Source organism: Ictalurus punctatus, chromosome 23 (assembly GCF_001660625.3).
Source record: "Ictalurus punctatus breed USDA103 chromosome 23, Coco_2.0, whole genome shotgun sequence".
NCBI classification, from domain to species: domain Eukaryota; kingdom Metazoa; phylum Chordata; class Actinopteri; order Siluriformes; family Ictaluridae; genus Ictalurus; species Ictalurus punctatus.
The window spans coordinates 9399143-9422293 of NC_030438.2; the positions used below are offsets into that span (position 1 = coordinate 9399143).

The window sequence follows — 23151 nt, forward strand, 5'->3', positions numbered from 1 at the left end:
CAAAGACAGAATTTTTTTTAAAACAACACAATACTACTACTACTACTACTACTACTAATAATAATAATAATAATAATAATAATAATAATAATAATACATTAACTGATCTATTTTTTGTTTCAACAAAATCTTAAATGTTTTCTGCATATTGCAATAAATAAAGAATAGCTGAGCTATAAAATTAAACAGACAGGTATACAGTAAATATAGATTTATATACTATTACTATGGTTACACTGTAAAACATTTATTTGCTCTTCGCCATGTCTAATGTGACATGTCACTGTTTATCAGGACAAACTTTCAGACTTTTTGTAAGATGGACTGAGGGAAACTATTACAAATTTTTTAAAGAATCTTCCATAGAGTCATGTTATACAGAAATGTCTGACTTTTTAAGCTGTGTTTGATTAATATCTGTATTTTCCATAAAATAGCCATTTTAGCTGCTACGGCAATAAACTCTAAAACAAAGTGTCTTCTCCTGGAGACCCTGGGTTGGGGGGGTATGGGCAGAAGCATTGTTGCTGTTACAGTTCTCTGAAACTGGAGACTCCATGAATGAACATATCATCATCATCATCATCATAATAATAATAATAATAATAATAATAATAATAAGTCACCAAATCAACTATTATGTTTGTTTAGAAAAAAAATAGGTCTAATTTTTTTTTTTTTATTAAGTTTAGATTATGTGGAGCATCTGCTGTACAAGTCCCTGTGAATGAGCTGTTACTATAGAAATAATTAAGTATTAGAACCAGAGCATTCATATAAAACTGGCGCATGTTACAGCTGCACACCTTCTGACGTTTTGACCAATCAGATTCATGTATTCAACTGTGCTATAATGTAATATATATATTTAAATATTATTTCATTACATTAAGTACAACCATGGATATGGGAATAGTTGAGTATTCTGTACAATTACAAGCAGTTTAAATGGACTGATTAACACACATTGTGAGGGAAATCTGTGGATTTGGCAACACCAGGGTGAACAGCACTGTGTCTTTAATATTGCGTGTGTGTGTGTGTGTGTGTGTGTGTGTGTGTGTGTGTGTGTGTGTGTGTGTGTGTACATTCTGTATAATTAGAGCAGGATAATCCGGAGTGCAGGGCTCCGACACATAGGATTGAACTCATCTGAAATGCGACTCCACTGCGGGAATTTAACGGGAATTTAACGGGGAATTTAGGGCAATGAGCTGAGCGCGTGCTGAATCCGTTGCAGGTGAGTTGTGCAGCAGAAGGCCAGGTTTCATCTTCACACCGGATTTATACCGACATCATTACTGTAATAATACCAAGTGAATAAACACTGACAGTTTATTAACATATCAGAGATGCTTCATCAGCAGCGGATATCCGGTGTGTTACTGTTAGCGTCAGTGTGTTATTATTGTTATTATTATTATTATTATTATTATTATTATTATTATTTATAACGTCATGATTTATTACAGTTATGACTCCTACATGAGCGCGTTACAAGCGGCTTTCTGTCTAAAACCAGAATGCAGAATGGAATTATTACATGTCCTGAGGTGTGTGTGTGTAAAATATTGAGGCTGCCTGGTGAAATCCAGAATATTTGGTGCCTTTAATAGTTTATGTAAATTTAAGGCGCTAAAAAAAAAAAAAAGTATATACAATTATGGGCCTCTTTATTGGGTATACCTAGCGTACAGGTCGTTTTGTAGGTGTACAGCTACAGACTGGAATCCATCTGTTGTTCTGGACAAAGTATTGGCACCACTTTACCCTGTCTATCAATAGAAAGGGACCACTGAGCAGATATTAAAGATGTTGCTGTTGTTGTTGTTGTTTTTAATCAATTTCTATTTACATTTAATGATGGTGAAACAAGTTAGTTCCTGTTCTCTCTTACGTTACCGCAGCTGTAAAGGGTAATTCTCTCACCAGCCTGGCTTTATTCTCTGTCTTTAAGACAAAAGGCATAAACTCCTCTGTCCTGAAGATGTCGGAAAGACTGCTACAGACTGTTACACATCGCTGACATTGGAGACTCCTTCCACGCGTTTTCACACTTCCACCGTACGAGTCCCTGTACATGAGCTGCTGCTATAGAAACGATAGCGCATTAGAACGAGTGCATTAATATAAACCTGTGATGTGCAGCTGCACTACTGTCAGAGCTGCTGTTATAGAGAATTAATCAACACCTCCTGACCAATCACAATCCAGAGCTCAGCAGTGCTCTGTGCTTACTTGTGAATAATTTAGTAATGCTTTATATGACCAGCTAGATGCTCTGAGTGTGAGTGTGTTTGTGTGTTTGTGTGAGGATGCGGTTTTCAGTATCATTTACGGTTATGTTTAGAATTTCAGTGTTATGCTCTTAGTCGTAAACAGTGTATCAGAGTCGCATAGAGGCCGACGCTGAGCCTCGTGTCCTGTCATGACTCAGCCCGAGCGAGCGAGTCAACTCATCAGTGTGTCACCAGATGCAGGAATGAAGGAAGAAACAGAGAACAGAAGGATTAAGAGGATGGATGATGATTTATGGATGAGGATTTTGAGGGAAGCTGCGGCGTTGCCATGGGAACAGCTATGACTTTAAGTCTCTGTGGCATGTTTTGGAGTGGGCATGTTCTCGCTGGTTTACTGTGAACCAGGACGTGTCTTATGGGAGATGAATTTGGAGCACACGGTTTATTTTTCGCTGCATTGAATGAAAGAGGGATCGAGTCTCAGATTACCGTCGGCTTGAGAGAGAAGCAGAAGGCTTGAGTTTGTCTGCAGGCTGAAATATTATTAAACATCTTTCATCTTTTTATCTGATGTTTAAACGATTAAACTCCGCCCAGATGCTGATTCTGATTCTATAGCTGTAAGTGTTTGTGTCAAATTGATTAAGTAAATTCATTTAAACCAGGCTTTTTAACTATTTCTAAATATAGCAGTTTGGGGGCGGGGCTACCTATGAGCTCAGCTTGTGATGTCATAAAATTAATTCCACATAAGCTTTGCATATCCATGTTTATTTCTAAATTATGACATTTGCGATGATCGTAAAGGTGTAGAGATGCTGTTTTTAATCTTTATAAATGATTAAGTCTTAAAATAATCCATAAAATAATCAATCTTTTGGTCACCAACATGAAATGTGTGAATCTGTGAATCACAGAAAGCCAAATAAAAGTTTATATAATTTTATGTTCTTTAATAGACCTTATGTTGATTGTTTCCTATACAATTTCATTTAATGTAATTATTGTTATTCATAAATAATTATTAATAAAATGAATGTCAACTTTATTTTAAAATAAGAGTAACAGAAATTATAAATATTATAAATAATTATTGTAAATTATTGGCACCCGATGAATTCTTATGAGAAAAATATACTTGTAAGTAAAAAAAATTATATTTGATAAAAAGTATATTCCCATTGATATTTTACATTTTTTTAATACACCTGGGTGACTAGGAACCGGAAGTTGTCGACCATGACTTCCTGTTTCACAGGGATATAAATATGAGGTGACACACAGGCCAAATTCTCTTAGTCATTCATAACAATGGGTAAGACCAAGGAATATAGCTGTGATGGGCGGCAAAAGGTTGTTGAGCTTCACAAAATGGGAAGTATCTATAAGAAAATAGCACAAGCATTGAAAATGCCCATTTCCACCATCAGGGCAATTTTTAAGAAGTTCCATTCAATTGAAAATGTTATGAATCAACCTGGAATTGGACGTGTGTCTATATCGTCTCAACGCACTGTGAAGAAAACGGTTCGAGTGGACAAAAAATCTCTAAGGATCACAGCTGGAGAATTGCAGATGTTATTTGTGTCTTGGGGTCAGAAAGTCTCCAAAACTACTATCTGAAGTCACCTACATCACCACAAGCTGTTTGGAAGGATTTCAAGAAAAAAGCCTCTACTCTCATCCAACTCAAGCGTCTTCAGTTTGCCAGACACTACTGGAACTTCAAATGGGGTTGGGTTCTATGGTCAGATGAAACCAAAATAGAGCTTTTTGGCAATAAACACCAGAGGTGGTTTTGGTGCACACAGAGAGGTGGCCATATGGAAAAGTACCTCATGCCCATGGTTAAATATGGTGGTGGATCTTTAATGTTTGGGGGCTGTTTTTCTGCCAGAGGACCTGGACATTTTGTGAGGATACATGGCATCATGGACTCTATCAAACATCAACAGATATTAAATGAAAACCTGACTGCCTGTGCCAGACAGCTTCAAATGGGCCGTGGTTGGATCTTCCAGCAGGACAATGATCCAAAACATACATCAAAATCAACACAAAAATGGTTTACTGACCACAAAATCAAGGTCCTGCCATGGCCATCCCAGTCCCCTGACCTGAAACCCATAGAAAACCTGTGGAGTGAACTAATAAAATATGTTATATTATAAACAAAGTTTTATTTAGTGGAGCATCTGTTACTACAGTACATAATTAATAATGCATTAAACATGAGGTGTGTCATGGATTAACACAGTGAGTCGTGAGGACAGTATACCACGTGTGTGTGTGTGTGTGTGTGTGTGTTTAGAGCAGACATGCAGTCAGACGAGGGGACGGAGTGGCTCATGGAGCTGCTCACAGACGTGCAGCTGCAGCAGTATTTCCTGCGAATCCGAGACGAGCTTAACGTCACTCGGCTCTCTCACTTCGACTACGTGAAGACCGAAGACCTGGAGAAGATCGGCATGGGGCGGCCAGGTGGGCACGTGGGTGGGCGCACGTCACACGCACGTCAAACGCATGTCAAACACACGCCACATGCTTCCTACTCACAGGTGCTCAGCCTCTAACAGCGTCAGATGTGAATCAGAGGGAATCAGATTCCGTAATGATTCATTTCAGTGTAACTGTTTACTTGTGAGGGCGCACAGTGGCTTAGTGGTTAGCATGTTCGCCTCACACCGCCAGGGTCAGGGTTTGATTCCCGTGGCTGTGTGTGTGCGGAACTTGCATGTGGAACCAGAGGTACACTCCAAAGACATGCATGGTAGGCTGATTGGCGTGATTGTGTGTGATTGTGTGCCCTGCGATGGACTGGCACCCTGTCCAGGGTGTACCCCCCCCTTGTGCCCGATGCTCCCTGGGATAGGCTCCAGGTTCCCCCGTGACCCTGAAAAGGAGTGGGCGGTTGAAGATGGATGGATGGATGTTTACTTGTGTTCAGATTTGTTTTACAAAACGATTCATTTTACATTCTTATATATTCCGTGTATTGACCTGTCCTCGTCAGGTCACCGTTCGCCTCACACCTCCAGGGTTGGGGGTTCGACTCCCGCCGCAGCCCTGTGTGTGTGGGTGGAGTTTGCATTTATATATTTTCAACCTTCTAAGCTGGAAAGCTGGCTCTGACCTGACCTTCATATCACAATTAGAGATGTTTAGAATTTTAGAAATTAAAAGATCCTGAAAGATTCCTCGTTCCATCAGCATAATTTGTTTGCACATGAGGTTTTGTGTGATATGAAACATATAATCACAAAAATAACAAGAAACTCGTTTATGTTGACGTTAAGAAATAAAATAATATGAAGTGATGAATATGAGTAGGATGTAAACATGAAGAGAACAGTGGTGCTGTAAGTGTCTGAAAATAAAAGAAAAGAAGGTTAAAGAGGATTCTCTCTCTCTCTCTCTGTGTGTGGTGTTGTGAAGGTCAGCGGCGTCTGTGGGAAGCTGTGAAGAGACGGAGAGCGATGTGTAAACGCAAGTCGTGGATGAAGGTACGCCGCTCTCACGTCTCACGTCAGAGACGCGTCGTCATCATCACAGAGAAATACACACAGCTGCGTGCAAAAGTTTACATTTGGATGAGATAAAAAATAAAGGTGGGTGGAGTCTCAGCTGTAGTCTCCGCCCCTGCAGGTGTTTACAGGTAAGAGACCGGAGACGGAGACTCAGATAGATTCGTTGACCTGCAGCATTTCGGCTGAAGCTCACGGTGAATCCCAGTCGGCGGCTCTGACCTGTCTGATCAGTGAGAGAGACCTGACGCTGCTGGAGAAACTCGGAGACGGATCGTTCGGCGTGGTGAAGAGAGGGGAATGGCAGGCTCCGTCTGGACGAGTGGTGAGGGGAGACACACACGCACACACACACACACGTAGAAATATTCTTTGTGTGCACACCTTATTGCAGGCATGAGAGCCTTTATCAAGGTCATTAGATTGTAATGTGTGTGTGTGTGTGTGTGTCTGTGATTGCAGCTGAATGTTGCTGTGAAGTGCCTGAAGACGGATTTGCTGGATCAGACAGAAGGTCTGGACAATTTCATACAGGAAGTGAACGCCATGCACTCCCTGGATCATCAGAACCTCATCCGGCTGTACGGCGTCATCCTCACACAACCCATGAAGATGGTGAGGCTCGAAGACCAAACTCTGAGCTCTGACGTGTTTATTGCAACACTATCGAATTAACGCTCTATCTGTTGCAGGACTGTATGCAGTGGGCTGGGTTTAAAGCGCTGTTTAAACGTTATTTACATTTAATTTGAAAGTAAATTCTTAACACTGTCAGTCATATTAAATCATATTAACGACTTGAAAGAAAGTCCATAAAATAACACAAATAAGAATCCATAAAATAACACAAATAAGACTAGCTGTATAATGAGAACAAAAGTAATGGCACCTCATAAAAGGAGGAGGAGTTAGTGTGTGTCTATGGCTGAAGCGCTGCAGTGGCTGAGCTGCATTACTGGAAGATTTAGTGCACACTGCCATTAGGGGGCGCTCTTTCACAGTTAAGTCATCATTTTTCAGCGTTCAGCTCTCCGTGAGATTTGAGTTTTGTAGGTGTGGTTAATGTAAATATGCCATGAATGTGCTTAGTAAATTACAGCTGATTGGTGTTTATCAAATATGCATGAATTTTTAGTTTGCTATGGCCACAAAACGTGTATAAAAGTGTATTTGTTTGTCTTGTGTGTGTGTGTGTGTGTTTACGTGTAGGTGACGGAGCTGGCTCCACTTGGTTCTCTGTTGGACAGGTTGAGAAAGCGTCAGGGTCACATCCTGATCTCGGTGCTGTGCCGCTACACCGTGCAGATCGCATGTGGTATGGCGTACCTCGAGTCACGCCGCTTCATCCACCGAGACTTGGCCGCTCGCAACATCCTGCTGGCCTCCAACGACCTCGTCAAGATCGGAGACTTCGGCCTGATGCGTGCGCTGCCCAAGAACGACGACCATTACGTGATGCAGGAGCACCACAAGGTTCCGTTTGCCTGGTGAGGAGTTTTGTAGAGACGAGTTTCTTTTCCACTTTTCTCTCTCTTCTTGCTTGTCTCACATGCATTCTGTGCTTGATCAGGTGTGCACCAGAGAGCCTGAAGACCAGAACCTTCTCACATGCCAGTGATACCTGGATGTTTGGTGTGACGCTGTGGGAAATGTTCAGTCACGGCCAGGAGCCATGGCTCGGCCTCAATGGCAGCCAGGTACACACTTTACACATGCGGCAAAATGTAAATAACTAGTAAACACCGTGTGTGTTGATTTTCTTATAAAATACTAAAGTGGAGTTACTGTTAGCACCCTGAAGTTGATTAGTTTCCTACAACTGTGTGTCCCTAAGTGTTTGTTCCTCTTATACCACAGCAACTTACCAACAATTACAAATTTTATAGTTTATAGTGACGTTTATTGTTGTGAAACATCCATGTACAAGTGAATTCCCATTTTCACTTAAAGTTTCAGCTTTACTTCTGACTGGTTAGAAAGCACTGACACTGGAGACTCCTTCCATAAGGGTTAATTAAACATCTCCTTACTTCAAGAAATCTTGAACCATGTGAACGATTTTTTTAAATCCGTTTAGTATTAGTGGAGCTGTTGCTATAGAAACTATAACGTTTTAGAACGAGTGCAGTGATATAAACCTTTGATTTGTAGCTGCACTAATGTCTGAGCTGCTGTTATAGAAAATCTACTGAAGCTATTACATCATCGTGCTGTTAATTTTGTTCCTCAGATCCTCCATAAGATCGATAAGGAGGGCGAGAGGCTGGTTAAACCCGAGGACTGTCCTCAGGATATCTACAACGTCATGCTGCAGAGCTGGTCTCCAAAACCCGAGGACAGACCGACGTTCGTGTCTCTGAGAGACTTCCTCGTGGAGGTGAGAGTCGATCAATTGCCATTCTGTTCAGATTTAGATTATGATTAATGTTCATTAATGTCCAGAAATGTTTACGATCCGATTTTGGCTCTGATTTCATCAGCTCATCGAGAGCTCCAGTTCCAATTACAAGGATATTTTATTTCAGATAATCCTGCGTCGTGTTTGATATCCATGAGAGCAGAGTATTTGTGAATTTTTGGAACAAGAGATCACAGCCTTCTTTGCTCATATTTACCAAGGGTGCCAATATTAGTGGAGGGCGCCGGATATTTATTTGAGGTCTAACAAAACGTATTTGAAAGGCAAAATGAGTCTGTAAATTTGTTTAGATAGTTTTATATGCAGTTAATATGTTCTGTTTGCACCCATGAGATGTAAAAATGTCAGAAAGCTGTCAAATAAACAGTATATTAATAATAATAATTATTATATAATAAAAATAATCATCCCGTAAATCCAGAAAATCCAGTTTGGTATGACGATATCATGGTTTACATGAGCACTTGCATGATTTGGATTATTGGTGTGCGTGTAAAGATATTTTATACACACTGATGTTTTACCTCTGCAGACGATGCCTACAGACATGAGAGCGCTGCAGGACTTTGATGAACCAGATAAGTTGAAGATCCACGCCAACGACGTCATCACTATCATCGAGGGCAGGTCACGTGATCACGTGAAGTTTTACTGTAGTCAAAATCATCGAGTTGACTTTTTTTTTAAAAAAAACAAAAAAAAATCTATTCATGATGAGGTTCAATTATTTTACTGAACACGAAGCGAAAGCAAAGTTCATGTTACTGACATTAATTATCACTTATTTAATAAATAAATCATTAAACATTATTATTTATTATTACATGTTTGCTAATACTTGTGATATGATCTGATCTAATATCCATAGTGTATTACAACGCACTTTATTATCCTAAAAAGTCTCATCTTTTATAGCATTAATTAACACAGCTGATTTTATCTGTTTTCAAACCAATTGTTACATTTTTACTTGTTGAATAATTATGCAGATAATTACTTGTATAATATTCATGCAGATGTTAACCTCATTAGCTTGAATTTATTTTCTTGGTACAAAAATGTATGCAAAAAAAAAGTCAATAACTTTATACTTCAACATTACGTAGAAAATTAAACAAAGTGCACTATCATGTGAAAACTTACCATTAGACAAGGAGTCCTATTTCTATAATCTGATTAGTGGAATTTCTCTTAAACAAATATTTCTAGATTTTGAATTTGGTCTAAAATCTGTTTAGAGCGGAGAACTACTGGTGGCGAGGTCAGAACCGACAAACTCTGAAGGTGGGTCAGTTCCCCAGGAACGTGGTGACGTCTGTAGCTGGACTTTCTGCCCATGATATCAGCAGGCCTCTTAAACACAGCTTCATCCACACGGGCCACGGAGACACCGACCCTCACCGCAGCTGGGGCGCTCCTGATAAAATCGATGAGTAAGAAACCCGGGCTTCTGATTATTCTGACGCTGGAGATTCTTCATTCTCAGGTTTGGGGAGTAACGGACTGCATGTAACGGCGTTATGTAATCAGGATACAAAAAAACGGTAGCTGTAAAAAAAACAAAACAAAGATTACAGGTACATTTTGTAAAAAAAAAATGTGAATACTATCAGGATTACATTTTTAAAAATCTTTTGACATAACACAATATAGACAGCTGCTTGATCATAGTTCTGGTTCTCTCTTGCCAGTCGTGGCTCACACGAGCAACAAATTTATTTATTTTATTAAAACAAATCCAAACACTGAACATGTTTTTAAGCTCTACAATAAGCTATAGATAAAAGTATTTTCGATCATATTGTTTATCTCTTGACTTTTTTACATATGTTACCTTGAAGTAATCTAAACATAATCAGATTACCTTTACATTACTTTCATATCGTGATACTTGGATTAAGTTACTGATGACATTTTTTATGAAGTAATTTGTAACTATAAGGGAATACATTTTTTAAAGTAACTTTCCAAACCCTGTTTATTCTATATGTACTGTATATTTGTACATAATGTTCTGTTTGTCACCACCAGAGGGCAGTGTACCATTTCTAGTTCCATATTTACAACTTTGTTAAAAAATAAACGTTAGTAAATCTCTCTGTTTTTACTTTCTGAATGTAGTATATACCTGGGGAACCCCATGGACCCCCCTGATGTTCTTGGGATGGATCCGAATGCTGACCGGCCAACTAAATTACCAAACCGCGCCAAAAGTGAGACACCAAAACAAAGTTAGAGAGTCTAGCTGCTATACTTTGATTAAAAATGTAATGTTACCCTTGAACATTGTCTTCCTTCTTGATCTGTTCCATCTCTGATAAAGCATTTGTTAACTACTTTCTAAGTAATAATTAATTCAAAATGTCTAATCAGTTAGAAATGAATGAAATAGTGAATGAATTGATAATGAATAGTTTGATGATTATTTTATTTTCTGTATGATCATTTTTTCTCCACCGTGGTTCGTCAGAGCAACCCCCACCTCGTCCTCCTCAGCCGGCAATTCTTCTCAAGAGTAAGAACCATCTCCGTTCTCTTCTTCTTTCACTGTGGATTATATACAACACAGGAGATTAATTTGACATTTTCTAAGCCGCCCTGAGATCCACATGATCATCTGCCATCTCTGTCTTTATGCAGAAGTTTTTCTTTTTATTTCATTCCCTAACACACGACTTCCTGTTCACTTTATATGCGCATTACATAGGGTACAGTGTATACACAAGAGTCGTTTAGCCAAAAGATTTGGATGTATTTTTTGATAGGTTTGAATGGTACATTTTGGTATCTTGCCTCTGGGATTATTATTACTGTAGAACTGGGGATTTTTTTATAACATTGTGGATTTCTTTCCTTCGTAGATATATAAACTATGAACACTTGAATTTTTTTGAGCTGTAAATTTGTTCCTCCATTACTGATCAGCTCTGGTTTGCTTTTACATTCTCAGAGCCTTTCTATGACTCCGTAATTGACGATGATGATGATGACAATGATCTGATAGTCACTGGATTGAAGAAGCTCTCTCTGAAAGCACCGTCATACCTTGGGATACGCCTTCGTCCATGGGAGAACTCAGACCCAGATGATCACCTCAGCGAGGTCTCGCTCATCGACTTTGGAGACGATAGTTTCAGCTCCACCTCGCCTTCCCCCATTACGGAGATTCCCGCCTCCAACTCCGCTCCGTCCGGAGCCTCCATATTGGATTATGGTCCTCCACAGAGCCCATACCGCAGTTTGCCGAACCCTCTGCACCCAACCCCCGTGGTGGACTGGGACACCCGGCCGCTGCCTTCTCTCCCTGCATACGATGAAGTAGCTTTAGAGTCTGAGGAGCAGGAGGACGTGGAGGTCAGCTCCATAAACACTGCGAAGACTGACAATCCAGACCAGCAGAATTATGACAGTGTTGATGGAGATTTAGATCCCAAGTGCAAAGTGGAAGACAATCTGTTCCTTCCATCCAAACTCGCTGTGGAGAACCGATCTACCTCGCAGTCAGCTGACATCTTCAAGGAGTTACAGAGGGAGGTCATGGCCAAGTTGCATGTACCAGCGACGGCGCAATCGATGCCCTCGTCACCTCTCTTACCACACCGCAAAATCATCCTGCCCTCCTGCGAGGACAAGCCCGAGGTCCCACCCAGGATCCCTATCCCGCCAACACGGCCTTCCAGACGGACGTGCACCAGGCTTTCTGTCTCTTTGTGTGATGACGATGAGAGACCTCAGCCTCCTAAGATCCCTCCCCGAGACCATGCCATGTCCCAGCCCAGCTCGCGATCCCCCAGTCCCATGATCTCCACTCAGCAATTCAGACCTCCACTCAGACCAATTTTGTGCTGTGTTGGTTCTCTGGGATCCTGCCTCTCCCCTTCATCATACTCCTATGCTCCATCCACTACCCCTCCAAAGCTCACACTCAGCCCCAGTAGAATCAACTACAATCCCACGAATGCCACTTCCTGCACCAATATAGACCAGACTCGAGCCAAGAGCCCCTGCAACCTGCCCATCATGAGCGAGAGCACCAAGGCCAGCAGCACTCAGTACCACCTGCTGCCTGAGAGGCCGACGTATCTTGAGAGATATGAGACGTTTGTGAAAGATTGCGAGCAAAACAAAGAGCGACGGACCAACATGGCGACTGTTAGACCCATGGTGCAGCAGCAGTTCATCAAGCCCAGTATCTCCTCCAACCCCAGCAGCAGCAGCTCTCAGAGCTCAGCAGCATTCAACACTTACAGCAGTGTGAAACAGGTACGTTCAGAGCATCCTAGCTTTCCAGAACATATTCCGATGTGTGTGTGTGTGTGTGTGTGTGTTTGTGTGTGTGTGTGTGTGTGTGAGGTATAAGGAAGGTGATGCGTTGGTATCTATGTCTGCAGGTAGAGGAGGCGGTCCATGGAGTGACAGTAGAGGAGTGTCAGACAGCGCTCGAGAGTCACGGCTGGAACATTCAGAAGGCTATTGAGTACCTGAAGGTAGCCTGGAGTATGGCTGCTGTTGTTACGGCTTACTAACAATCTGCATTTTGATTAGAATTACTTAGAAAAGGTGCCGTGACTTTGTCGCTAGGTTGTCCTGCACTCGATACGCCATTATTCCATCTCACATCACAGCTGCTTGTACACTCGATATACCATTATGATGACCAGATGACCAGTCACTAATCACCATTCTTCCTGACTATCAATCACTAATCACCGTTATTCACAACGATCAATCGCTGATCATCAATCACATCATTGTGTGTGTGTGTGTGTGTGTGTGTGTGTGTGTGTGTTGGACAGGTGGAACAGCTGTTCCGTCTGGGTCTGAAGACTCGGCCCGAGTGTGTGGAAATTCTGCAGAGGTGCAGCTGGAACCTGGAGCAGGCGAGCACCCAGATGATAGACTCATATGGTTCCTCCAGACAAAGGTACTGAGAAACTGTGGCACATCTTCTGATCTACTAGGAACCCTTTCTACTTTAAAGGTTCTCCCAGGGGACCTCTTTTTAAGAGTGTAGTTGTGATGAAGGGCTTATTCAGGTGTTATGTACTGTAGCTCACTGTACATTAGCATTAAGCGAGAAGGTTTTTATTTTTGTCTTGTCACAGATACTAAACCCAGCGTTGAAGATGAGCACAGTGCCCCCTTCTGTCCACTGAGAATCACATAATATTCATCTAAACCCGATCCTGCTCGAGACGTCTGTGCATTACTCCTGTGTTCTTTTTTGACTGTTGCAGGACTCTGAATAGTTCATAACTGCATCTGTCTGGACTAAAGCTAAACGTGCTGATGTTTAAAAATATGTAGTTTTTATTTTTTGAGAATGTGGAGGATACTTTGTGGTTGTTGCTGTTGAGCTTTGTTTGGAACTCGCTGTGTTTAAATCAGATACTGTACTAAATCTGTCTATTTAAGACATTCATGTGTTATTATTTAAGTTTTGTTTTATATTTATTGATGTATGAAGCAAAGATGTGTATGAAGATGACTGTCGCTGTATTGTTTATATTTATTCGCTTTGAATATGTGAAATATTTATGATATATTAATTCTGAGGAGTTTATTTATGTATTGGGATTGATGAAACAGGGACCTCGTGAAGAATGTCTAAATATTATTCATTTATGCAGTAGTGGAATACTTAGTAGTTTTGCTTTAACATTCCTTCATCAAACTTTCATTTTATTTTATGTGCCACAGATGGTGTAAAAATATAAATACAGTGCCTTCCATTAATATTGGCACCCTCTGTAAATATGAGCAAAGAAGGCTGTGAAAAAGTGTCTTCATTGATTAAATTTTTGATCTTTTGTTCAAAACATTTACAAAAATACTCTCCTCTTATGGATATCAAACAATTTCAGGTTTAACACAGGTTTATTAAAAAAAAATCTTTGTTAAATATAGCTGTGCAACAATTATTGACACCCTTTTAGTCAATACTTTGTGCTACCTCACTTTGCCGAGATAACAGCTCTGAGTCTTCTCCTATAATGCCTGATGAGGTTGGAGAATACATGGCGAGGGATCTGAGACCATTCCTCCATAATCTCTCCAGATCCTTCACATTTCGAGGTCCACGCTGGTGGACTCTCCTCTGCAGTTCACTCCACAGGTTTTCTATGGGTTTCAGGTCAGGGGACTGGGATGATCATGGCAGGACCTTGATTTTGTGGTCAGTAAACCATTTTTGTGTTGATTTTGATGTATGTTTTGGATCATTGTCCTGCTGGAAGATCCAACCACGGCCCATTTGAAGCTTTCTGGCACAGGCAGTCAGGTTTTCATTTAATATCATTTGATATTTGAGTCCATGATGCCATGTATCCTAACAAAATGTCCAGGTCCTCTGGCAGAAAAACAGCCACAAAACATTAAAGATCCACCTCCATATTTAACCATGGGCATGAGGTACTTTTACATATGGCCACCTCTCTGTGTGCACCAAAACCACCTCTGGTGTTTATTGCCAAAAAGCTCTATTTTGGTTTCATCTGACCATAGAACCCAACCCCATTTGAAGTTCCAGTAGTGTCTGGCAAACTGAAGACGCTTGAGTTGGATGAGAGTAGAGGCTTTTTTCTTAAAATCCTTCCAAACAGCTTGTGGTGTTGTCGGTGACTTTGGATTGCAGTTTTGGAGACTTTCTGACCCCAAGACACAATGAACTCCTGCAGTTCTCCAGCTGTGATCCTTGGAGATTTTTTGGCCGCTCTAACGTCCTCTTCACAGTGCGTTGAGACGATATAGACACACGTCCAATTCCAGGTTGATTCATAACATTTCCAGTTGACTGGAACGTCTTAATTATTGCCCTGATGGTGGAAATGGGCATTTTCAATGCTTGTGCTATTTTCTTATAGATACTTCCCATTTTGTGAAGCTCAACAACCTTTTGCCGCCCATCACAGCTATATTCCTCGGTCTTACCCATTGTTATGAATGACTAAGAGAATTTGGCCTGTGTATTACCTCATATTTATACCCCTGTGAAACAGGAAGTCATGGTTGAACAATTACCAGTTCCTAGTCACCCAGGTGTACTAAAAAAAAAAGTAAAATATCAATGGGCATATATTTTTCTCATATGAATTCCTGGGGGTGACAATAATTGTTGCACAGCTATATTTAACAAATGTTTGGGTTTTTTTTTTTTTATAAACCTGTGTTTGTGATTGTTTGATATCCATGAGAGCAGAGTATTTTTGTGAATGTTTTGAACAAAAGATCAAAAGGTTAAACAATAAAGACCATTTTTCACAGCCTTCTTTGCTCATATTTACCAAGGGTGCCAAAATTAGTGGAGGGCACTATACCTGTTATTCGTTCCATAATTTATTCATTCAGTTCTTCAGAAAAGGAAGGAAAAGTTTACACACCACAGCTCCAAAAATACAAAATGATTTATTAATTATTTTATTACATTAGAACAAGTAATAAATGATTTTCTATTTTTGGAGCTGTGGTGTGTGAACTTTTCCTTCCTTTTCTCAGTGTTTGTGGTTCAGCAGCCTCACTGAGCATTGTTGCCCATCAGATGTGCACAGTTTGTGTTGATTCTTTGTGGATCATTCATTTCTTCACTCATGTTTACCAAGCTACCAAAGATGTGTAATGTTTGTTGATGGCCGTGGTGCCGGGCTTCGGTTTTCCAGCTCAGGCCTCATCCATAAACATTTCATGGATTCGACTTTAAAGATTGCACATGAACAAAAATCACTTTTATAAAACCATGCATGTGTCAACTAATGTAAGACCACGTGATCAAGCTTTCGATCTCCATAAATAACTATAAATGATTTTTAACATGCTGTTAAATGTATGTTTCATTTATGATCATATATACATATAGACAGCTCCACAGGGGATGAGAGTAATACTCACATAAAGCTACTGACTAATAATAAGTTCAAGAAACCGAGGACTAATACACAGACAGTCAGTAACAAAACATACGATTAAAAATATAAACATATAAATAATAATAATACAAATATATTTCATGTAAAGTAAGTGCAGAGAAAGTAAAGCTTTTATTCTGAATACTACTGTCTAAAGGGGAACGTCTCAGGCCCAAATTATAGCTCGTGTAGACTTTAATAAAGTGATGATTTCACATAATAGAAATCTGATTTATTTTCTAACAAGCCTTTATACAAGCATGAGTGCAGATAATTTGACTGATTATGTTTAGAAAACTGGTGTCTTTATCAAAAAAATACAGAAAACAACTCATTATTAAAGTCAAAAATCATTACAAACAAACACACAGGAGGACGTGGAGGTCAGCTCCATCCAGAGCATCCATACTGGATTATGGTCCTCCACAGAGCCCATACCGCAGTTTGCCGAACCCTCTGCACCCAACCCCCATGGTGGACTGGGACACCCGGCCGCTGCCTTCTCTCCCTGCATACGATGAGGTAGCTTTAGAGTCTGAGGAGCAGGAGGACGTGGAGGTCAGCTCCATAAACACTGCGAAGACTGACAATCCAGACCAGCAGAATTATGACAGTGTTGATGGAGATTTAGATCCCAAGTGCAAAGTGGAAGACAATCTGTTCCTTCCATCCAAACTCGCTGTGGAGAACCGATCTACCTCGCAGTCAGCTGACATCTTTAAGGAGTTACAGAGGGAGGTCATGGCCAAGTTGCATGTACCAGCGACGGCGCAATCGATGCCCTCGTCACCTCTCTTACCACACCGCAAAATCATCCTTCTTTATTCTTTAGCCTGGCAACACATATTGACCACTTTTATAACCTAAAGCACACTCCTGACATTAATGGAAAAGAAATTACACCTGGTTATCGAGTAACATGAACTTTAATCACAACTGTTAAATTTCATATAAAGCAAAGCTGTGATGCTTCTGTTGGCTCGTATAGTAATTATAAATCCTAATGTGTGTGTGTGTGTGTGAGAGAGAGAGAGAGAGAGAGAGAGAGAGAGAGAGAGAGAGAGAGAGAATGGACATACCCTTTTCATGAATTGCTTTGTACATACACTGTTAATGAATGAGGCCTCTGGAGAATTTTCCCAGATTTAACAACTTCTCAGCTAATAGCTAATTACCACGTCCTTCAATAATTTAACTCATGTTACAGCAGGGTAAATAAATATTAGGTATGTGTAAATGATTTCTATGACTGTCTGGATGAAAAAAAAACATCAAATATCTGCATTACTGTGAAATAATCAATATTACAGAGTGATATTTTCGAGTTCCTGCGACTTTGAGGATGCACGCTTTTGTCTGAAGTTTGGTTTACAATGTGCATTGATATGCTGGTTACTCAAAGAATTTCCACTTCAGCTCTGTTTCTGTGCACACGACCTTGTTTAATATCAACACATTACTGCATTACTCCATCATTCCTTCTTCCCATCACGACTGCTGAAGTTTCACGCTGAACCAGTTTCCTGTAACGCTGTGAAAAGTGCACACTGGATCAGAATTAAAAGCATTTTCATGTACCTGTATTTTTATATAGAAATAAACACAGAGAAGGAAAATAAAAGTGGGTTTGTTCGATCCAGCCACAAATAAGAAGATATAGAAATCTCTTCTGTCGGAACTGGAATCGCACTTGTTGCTAAAGATAATAAAGTATGTTGTACTTGAAAATAAAGTCTTCTGTGTGGTCAAGGAACCTCTTTGTGTGTGTGTGTGTGTGTGTGTGTGTGTGTGTGTGTGTGTGTGTGTGTGTGTGTGTGTGTGTGTGTGTGTGTGTGTGTGAGAGAGAGAGAGAGAGAGAGAGAGAGAGAGAGAGAGAGAGAGAGAGAGAAAGAGAGAGAGAGAGAGAGAGAAAGTGATTACATGGTATTGGAAGAAAAACAGTGAAATTCATGCTCCAGTAACTGAAACAGTACGGTGAAGTGAAAATGGCTGAACATAGAGTCTTGTTCTATAAATATATATAATGATAGAACGTGCAACAGCTCAATATTTTAATATTTTAAAAATGAAGAACTATAGGAAATATAAGAGTATCTCAGAGATTGATGAGTCAGAGGCGTCAGTGATCAGAGACGAGGTCAGAAGTCAACACCGAGTCATTTCCATCACCTTCATCAGAGCCGGAGGAGGTTACCACAGCCCTTCATTTGTCCTACAGAAGTAAAGGGAGAGTCTTCAGGATGCTATTTGTCTGGATACTGGTCACAACCCCACAGCCTGACAGGTCTCAGAGAATAGAAATAGAATTTGTTGGTGTAAGAGATCAGAGGAACGACGCTGAGTGACTCCCAAGACCATGAGGTTTAAATAATTTATTACAAAAATCAATTCCGGTGTTCAGTTCTGAAGCTCTCTAGTTTGTGTCATGATGTACTGGAACTTATTGTTTTGTGTTCTTGGTATATGTTGTTTTGAGCATTCCTAATCACCCCGCCTTCCGTCCTCTCTCTCTCTCTCTCTCTCTCTCTCTCTCTCTCTCTCTCTCTCTCTCTCTCTCTCTCTCTCTCTCTCGGTTCTTCTTCTTCTCTTATTATCTGGTAGACTAGACGTCTTCTAGTTCTTATGTCACTCAAACCTGCATAGCAGATGTATTGATTTTATCTGTGACTTGTTCCAATTGACATTTATCATTCTTTATCAATAATTCTCTGTGTATACACTATTCTTCCTGTATCATTAAATTAAGAAGCTTTCACTGAATGATGGTGTCTGTGTGATTTCTTCCCTGGGCCCAGATGAGAGGAAATCAGCCAGAGCAGGGTCCAAATTCTGGTTCTGTGACTGGTATCGGACAAAGAACTTAACAAAGACCCTCCATCTCCAACATCCAGTCTAGCACTGAGCGTTTTTACACTTAAAACTCCTCAAGTTCCAACAAGCCTCATGTTTGTGTCATTAAATTCATTTAAAAAAATGAATGATGGGTTCTGGATAGTGATTGGTCAGAAGGTGTTGATTAGTTTTCTATAATAGCGGCTCTGACAGGAGCGCAGCTGCACATTACAGGTTTATATTAATGCACTGGTTCTAATTTGCTATCGTTTCTATAGCAACAGCTTGTTCACAGGGACTCATGCCACAGAAGCTCTACTAATAATAAACAGATTAAATAAATCATTGATATGGTCACGTTTTCTGTAAGGAGAAATGTGTTTATGTACCGTGTATGGAAGGAGTCTCCAGTGTCAGCGCTGTGTAACTGTCAGACGTAAAGCTGTAACTTTAATTTTTCTGAAATCTTCATGACAGAAGAGTTTACACTTCTATACTGTTTCTCACTAACATGACAAGAAAGAATATAAAGAGAGGCTAGTTTATAGCTGCTATAACATAAGTGAGAACTTGTCTCATGGATATTCCGCAACATTAAATACAACTATAAATGGATACAAAGTATGACATGTCGTTCTTTAATTAGTTTAAATTGTTGGTAAATTGCTGTGGTTTAAGAGGAATAGAACACTTCTGGAGAGTATTTTACTATAACACACACACACAGAGAGAGAGAGAGAGAGAGAGAGAGAGAGAGAGAGAGAGAGAGAGAGAGAGAGAGAGAGAGAGAGAGAGAGAGTTATATGAATCATCCATAAATATCCTTTGTGTTTGTAGCTTCTGTTAATTCAATTCAATTCAATTCAATTTTATTTGTATAGCGCTTTTTACAATAGACATTGTCTCAAAGCAGCTTTACAGAAATATCAACATGATATACAGATATTAAAGGTGTGAATTTATCCCAACTGAGCAAGCCACTGAGTAGCGACGGTGGCAAGGAAAAACTCCCTAAGATGTTTTAAGAGGAAGAAACCTTGAGAGGAACCCGACTCAGAAGGGAACCCATCCTCATCTGGGTAACAACAGTTAGTGTGAAAAAGTTCATTATGGATTTATATGAAGTCTGTATGGCGTTAGGAGCAGCCGTAGTCCCAGCAGTCTGGAATTAGAGAAGATTTGAGCTCCATCCAGAGGCAGAAAGGATCTGGATCTCTAGTATCTCCATAAATTCGTGTGGGGCTCGGCGAAAGGAGAGGGAGAAAAAAGATAATTATGACTGCGAAGTAGTAGAACAGAATCTAGTCAGAGTAGGCTTGAGTAAACAAATAAGTTTTAAGCTTAGACTTAAACACTGAGACTGTTACAATTTGATTTCTATGTAACTGAATGAATTTACTCTGATTCGTCAAAATATCTATAAATTGTAAATAAGGGTGAATAATTGATAAAGGTCATTTATGATTCATGATATAACGTCATTAAACAAATGAGTTAACTAAGTGAAAGCCATGTGACAGGACTGGCACAGAGCAAAAAAACAAACCCCTCTGAGATAAAGATGGAGACGGGAGTGACATTTGACTTTAACCTTCATGTCCCCTTTAATTAACTGGGGAGGCGACAGGTTTTCTGCAACACAGCGGCAGGGTGTCAGAACATCCTCCATGCTACAGGTGGCTCTTCTCAAGATAAGAACACAGCTCCTGGTTTGAAGGCATGCTCACCTATCAGTGTTCATTTACACACAGAAACCGATAAGTGAATGTCACCAAGACGCTCTTTCTTTCTGCCGCTCGTTCAGAGGAAGATAAAAAGCATTCGGACGCCCGTTTACTCTGAAAGCTCTTATTAAAGTAATATCCGATGTCAGATCTGAAATTAATTAAGCAGCAAACTGGATCCTAATAGGAAACGTTCATCCATTCACACCGTCACTGTCTCTGTTATTCCACGCCGAGGCTGAGGAACTGGTTCTGTGTATGTCACGGCCCAGGAGTGCTTCTGAAAGTGCTTCTCTTTCCACCATGGAACATAATCTGGGTTTTTTTTTTTCGGTAGGTGTGAGACAAGCCATTGTAAGTGTGAAAAGGTTTCAGTCGTCTCCTCAGACAGATTCATTGTTCACGCATGATGCCTTTTAGACCAGTCTCATGCCACTGCATGCGTTTTATTACGGATCATTGATGAATGTAGGCACTTGGAACATAAACACAGCAGAATGATGCAAAATCACCAGCCTTCATGATAACCAAAACAATATAACATATAAACTGAGAAAGAAAAAAAACAGACAATGTGTATTATTTTGACTTTAAATGTACAGAGACACTTTGAGATGATTTTGGATATTTGAAACTCCTGTATATTTTCAGGTTTGTGCACCTGGACGTCATCTTCACTTTTCATCAGGGTTCAAATCTGAAGAATGAGATTTTTTATTTTTTTTTGCAAGAATCATTTTGTGTCTTGCAACAAAGTTTGTACAGAAAGTTCGGTCTAGACCAATTTTTAACCTCCTTGCAGAGGCAACCAGCTTTTGAGCTAAAATCTCCTGTTATTCAGCAGAATTCATGATGCCATCGATGTTCACAAGAACCTCAAAACATCACTAAGACGCAGTGAGACACAGTGAGGCACAAGGAGGAAATGTAGGACCTCTGGTGGTGGGAACCCTCAGCAGTGAGACACATGCCTTTAATGGGCTGTAAATCCATTATATTTGACTCCCCCCACTATTTTACTTTGACTTTTAGAGAGAAGCTATGGATCCTGGTAGGAATTTGGGTTTGTCCTTTCTCAGGTTTAATTAAGGATTATTATTAATAAATCAGGGCCTAACAGTACTAGTATGTTTCTTATTTCTTATTAGAATCACAGATTTATTTTATTTGATGTCTCTCCCGTACAGAACCCACTCTCCGTAACGACACTCAGCTTTTATCTCCTCGTGTTATTCTTGGTCAGGGATCATCTTGGGACATTTTATTGTAGTTAATAACGATGCGGTGGTGCGCAGTGGGAGCACTGAACACGAGTGGCTCAGGATGAAAAGACAGCATTGATGAAAATGTGAACTGACAAATACATGGTGGAGAAGAAAAGAGCTTCTGTTGTTTCTGAAATATTAGAAGTGAGACTTTACTGGAAACACAAGATGTCTGTCTTTAAGATACAGCAGTTTGAACATACAAATTAAATCAGAGATGCTTTGACTGTTCAGAAAGGCTTTGTTAGAGCGATTGAAATGGGGGCATTTTCATTTTTTTCATTTTTTCAACCTTAGTCAAGGTTAGATAACTTTATTTTTTTCTACTGCTTTTAGGAGGAAAAAAAACACAGAATTGAAACGGTTCTGTATCGTGATTAAACATTAACCCATTTCTTCATGAATATTGTCTAATGGTTTCCATTCACTCTTAAATCAGATTATTCTCAGTGTCTTATATCAAATGGTTGTATTTTAATGAATCTATAGAACCGTGAATGCTGTGTATCAGTGTGTTGCTATTATTTACTTGATTGACGATGCAGAGCATGACAGAAGTCATTGAAAATAAATCAATAAACTATAAAGGTTAATGTCAGGGCCCAGACTCCTGCTGGACCTCCAGCAGTTCATTAGGAAAGACAGATAATGGATTTTCATGGTAATTGGCGTAATGGTTTCCATCAGGGATTTTCTGGTTATTTCTGGTTATAGAATCCAAAAGGGCATTCTGTCATGAATACCATCAGAAACACATTAGTACCAATTAGGAACCATTATACATCTCTAGATGTTTCTAATGATTTTTTTGAGCAGGGAATTCAGTCATCACGTAAAGTTCATGTTATTTCTCCTTTTGTACTATTTAAGGTAGCAGAGATTTACAGAGTAAAGAGTCGTTTATTTTCACATTTTCCAGACGTCATTTTCTCACATGAAGAACTCTTTTTCACACATGATCAGATATTCTTCATGTGATGAACAAATAAGACAAATGAAAAAGTTTAGCTGTGTCTTGCTCTCTTTGAGTGTCAGTAAAATATAATGTATTGTTTAAAACTATACAATTTTGATGTTCTCTTTCTTTTGTTTTTATTCTTTTTCTTATAATGAAAGTTCTTTTATTACAATTAAATGTTAGATTTCTCTCATATTATCAGCATAAGGTTACGTTTATTAACCACAGAGGCATTATTTCCATAACCCTTTCCCATCCATTAAAGAAATAATTTCGAGAAATTATGTG

The 23151-nt window shown here is 39.7% G+C and overlaps 1 protein-coding gene across 3 annotated transcripts; it reads left to right on the forward strand.

The window, feature by feature from the left end:
* Nucleotides 1-9: 9 nt before the first annotated feature.
* On the forward strand, nt 10-17163 carry tnk2a (tyrosine kinase, non-receptor, 2a). 3 transcript variants are annotated; one of them, XM_053674770.1, is made up of 16 exons: nt 10-1240; nt 1958-4721; nt 5676-5743; nt 5886-6089; nt 6227-6379; nt 6974-7251; nt 7335-7461; nt 7995-8141; nt 8716-8810; nt 9422-9616; nt 10305-10396; nt 10654-10698; nt 11134-12446; nt 12575-12670; nt 12980-13107; nt 13289-17163. In XM_053674770.1, exons 2-16 carry the CDS (start codon nt 4559-4561, stop codon nt 13293-13295), a joined length of 3111 nt encoding a protein of 1036 aa, XP_053530745.1. In that variant the 5' UTR covers nt 10-1240; nt 1958-4558; the 3' UTR covers nt 13296-17163. The 3 variants fall into 3 exon arrangements, with proteins under 3 accessions (XP_053530745.1, XP_017309078.1, XP_047006047.1); XM_017453589.3 differs by having other exon boundaries at nt 4552-4721; XM_047150091.2 differs by lacking the exon at nt 10-1240 and having other exon boundaries at nt 4584-4721; nt 5681-5743.
* Nucleotides 17164-23151: the final 5988 nt, after the last annotated feature.

Excerpts from the sequence above, each read along its gene's own strand:
- tnk2a (XM_053674770.1), top strand. The coding sequence starts at position 4,559 with ATGCAGTCAGACGAGGGGACGGAGTGGCTCATGGAGCTGCTCACAGAC. Across the intron at positions 7,252-7,334 it reads CACAAGGTTCCGTTTGCCTG|GTGTGCACCAGAGAGCCTGA; the intron begins GTGAGGAGTTTT and ends GTGCTTGATCAG. Across the intron at positions 12,671-12,979 it reads AGGCTATTGAGTACCTGAAG|GTGGAACAGCTGTTCCGTCT; the intron begins GTAGCCTGGAGT and ends TGTGTTGGACAG.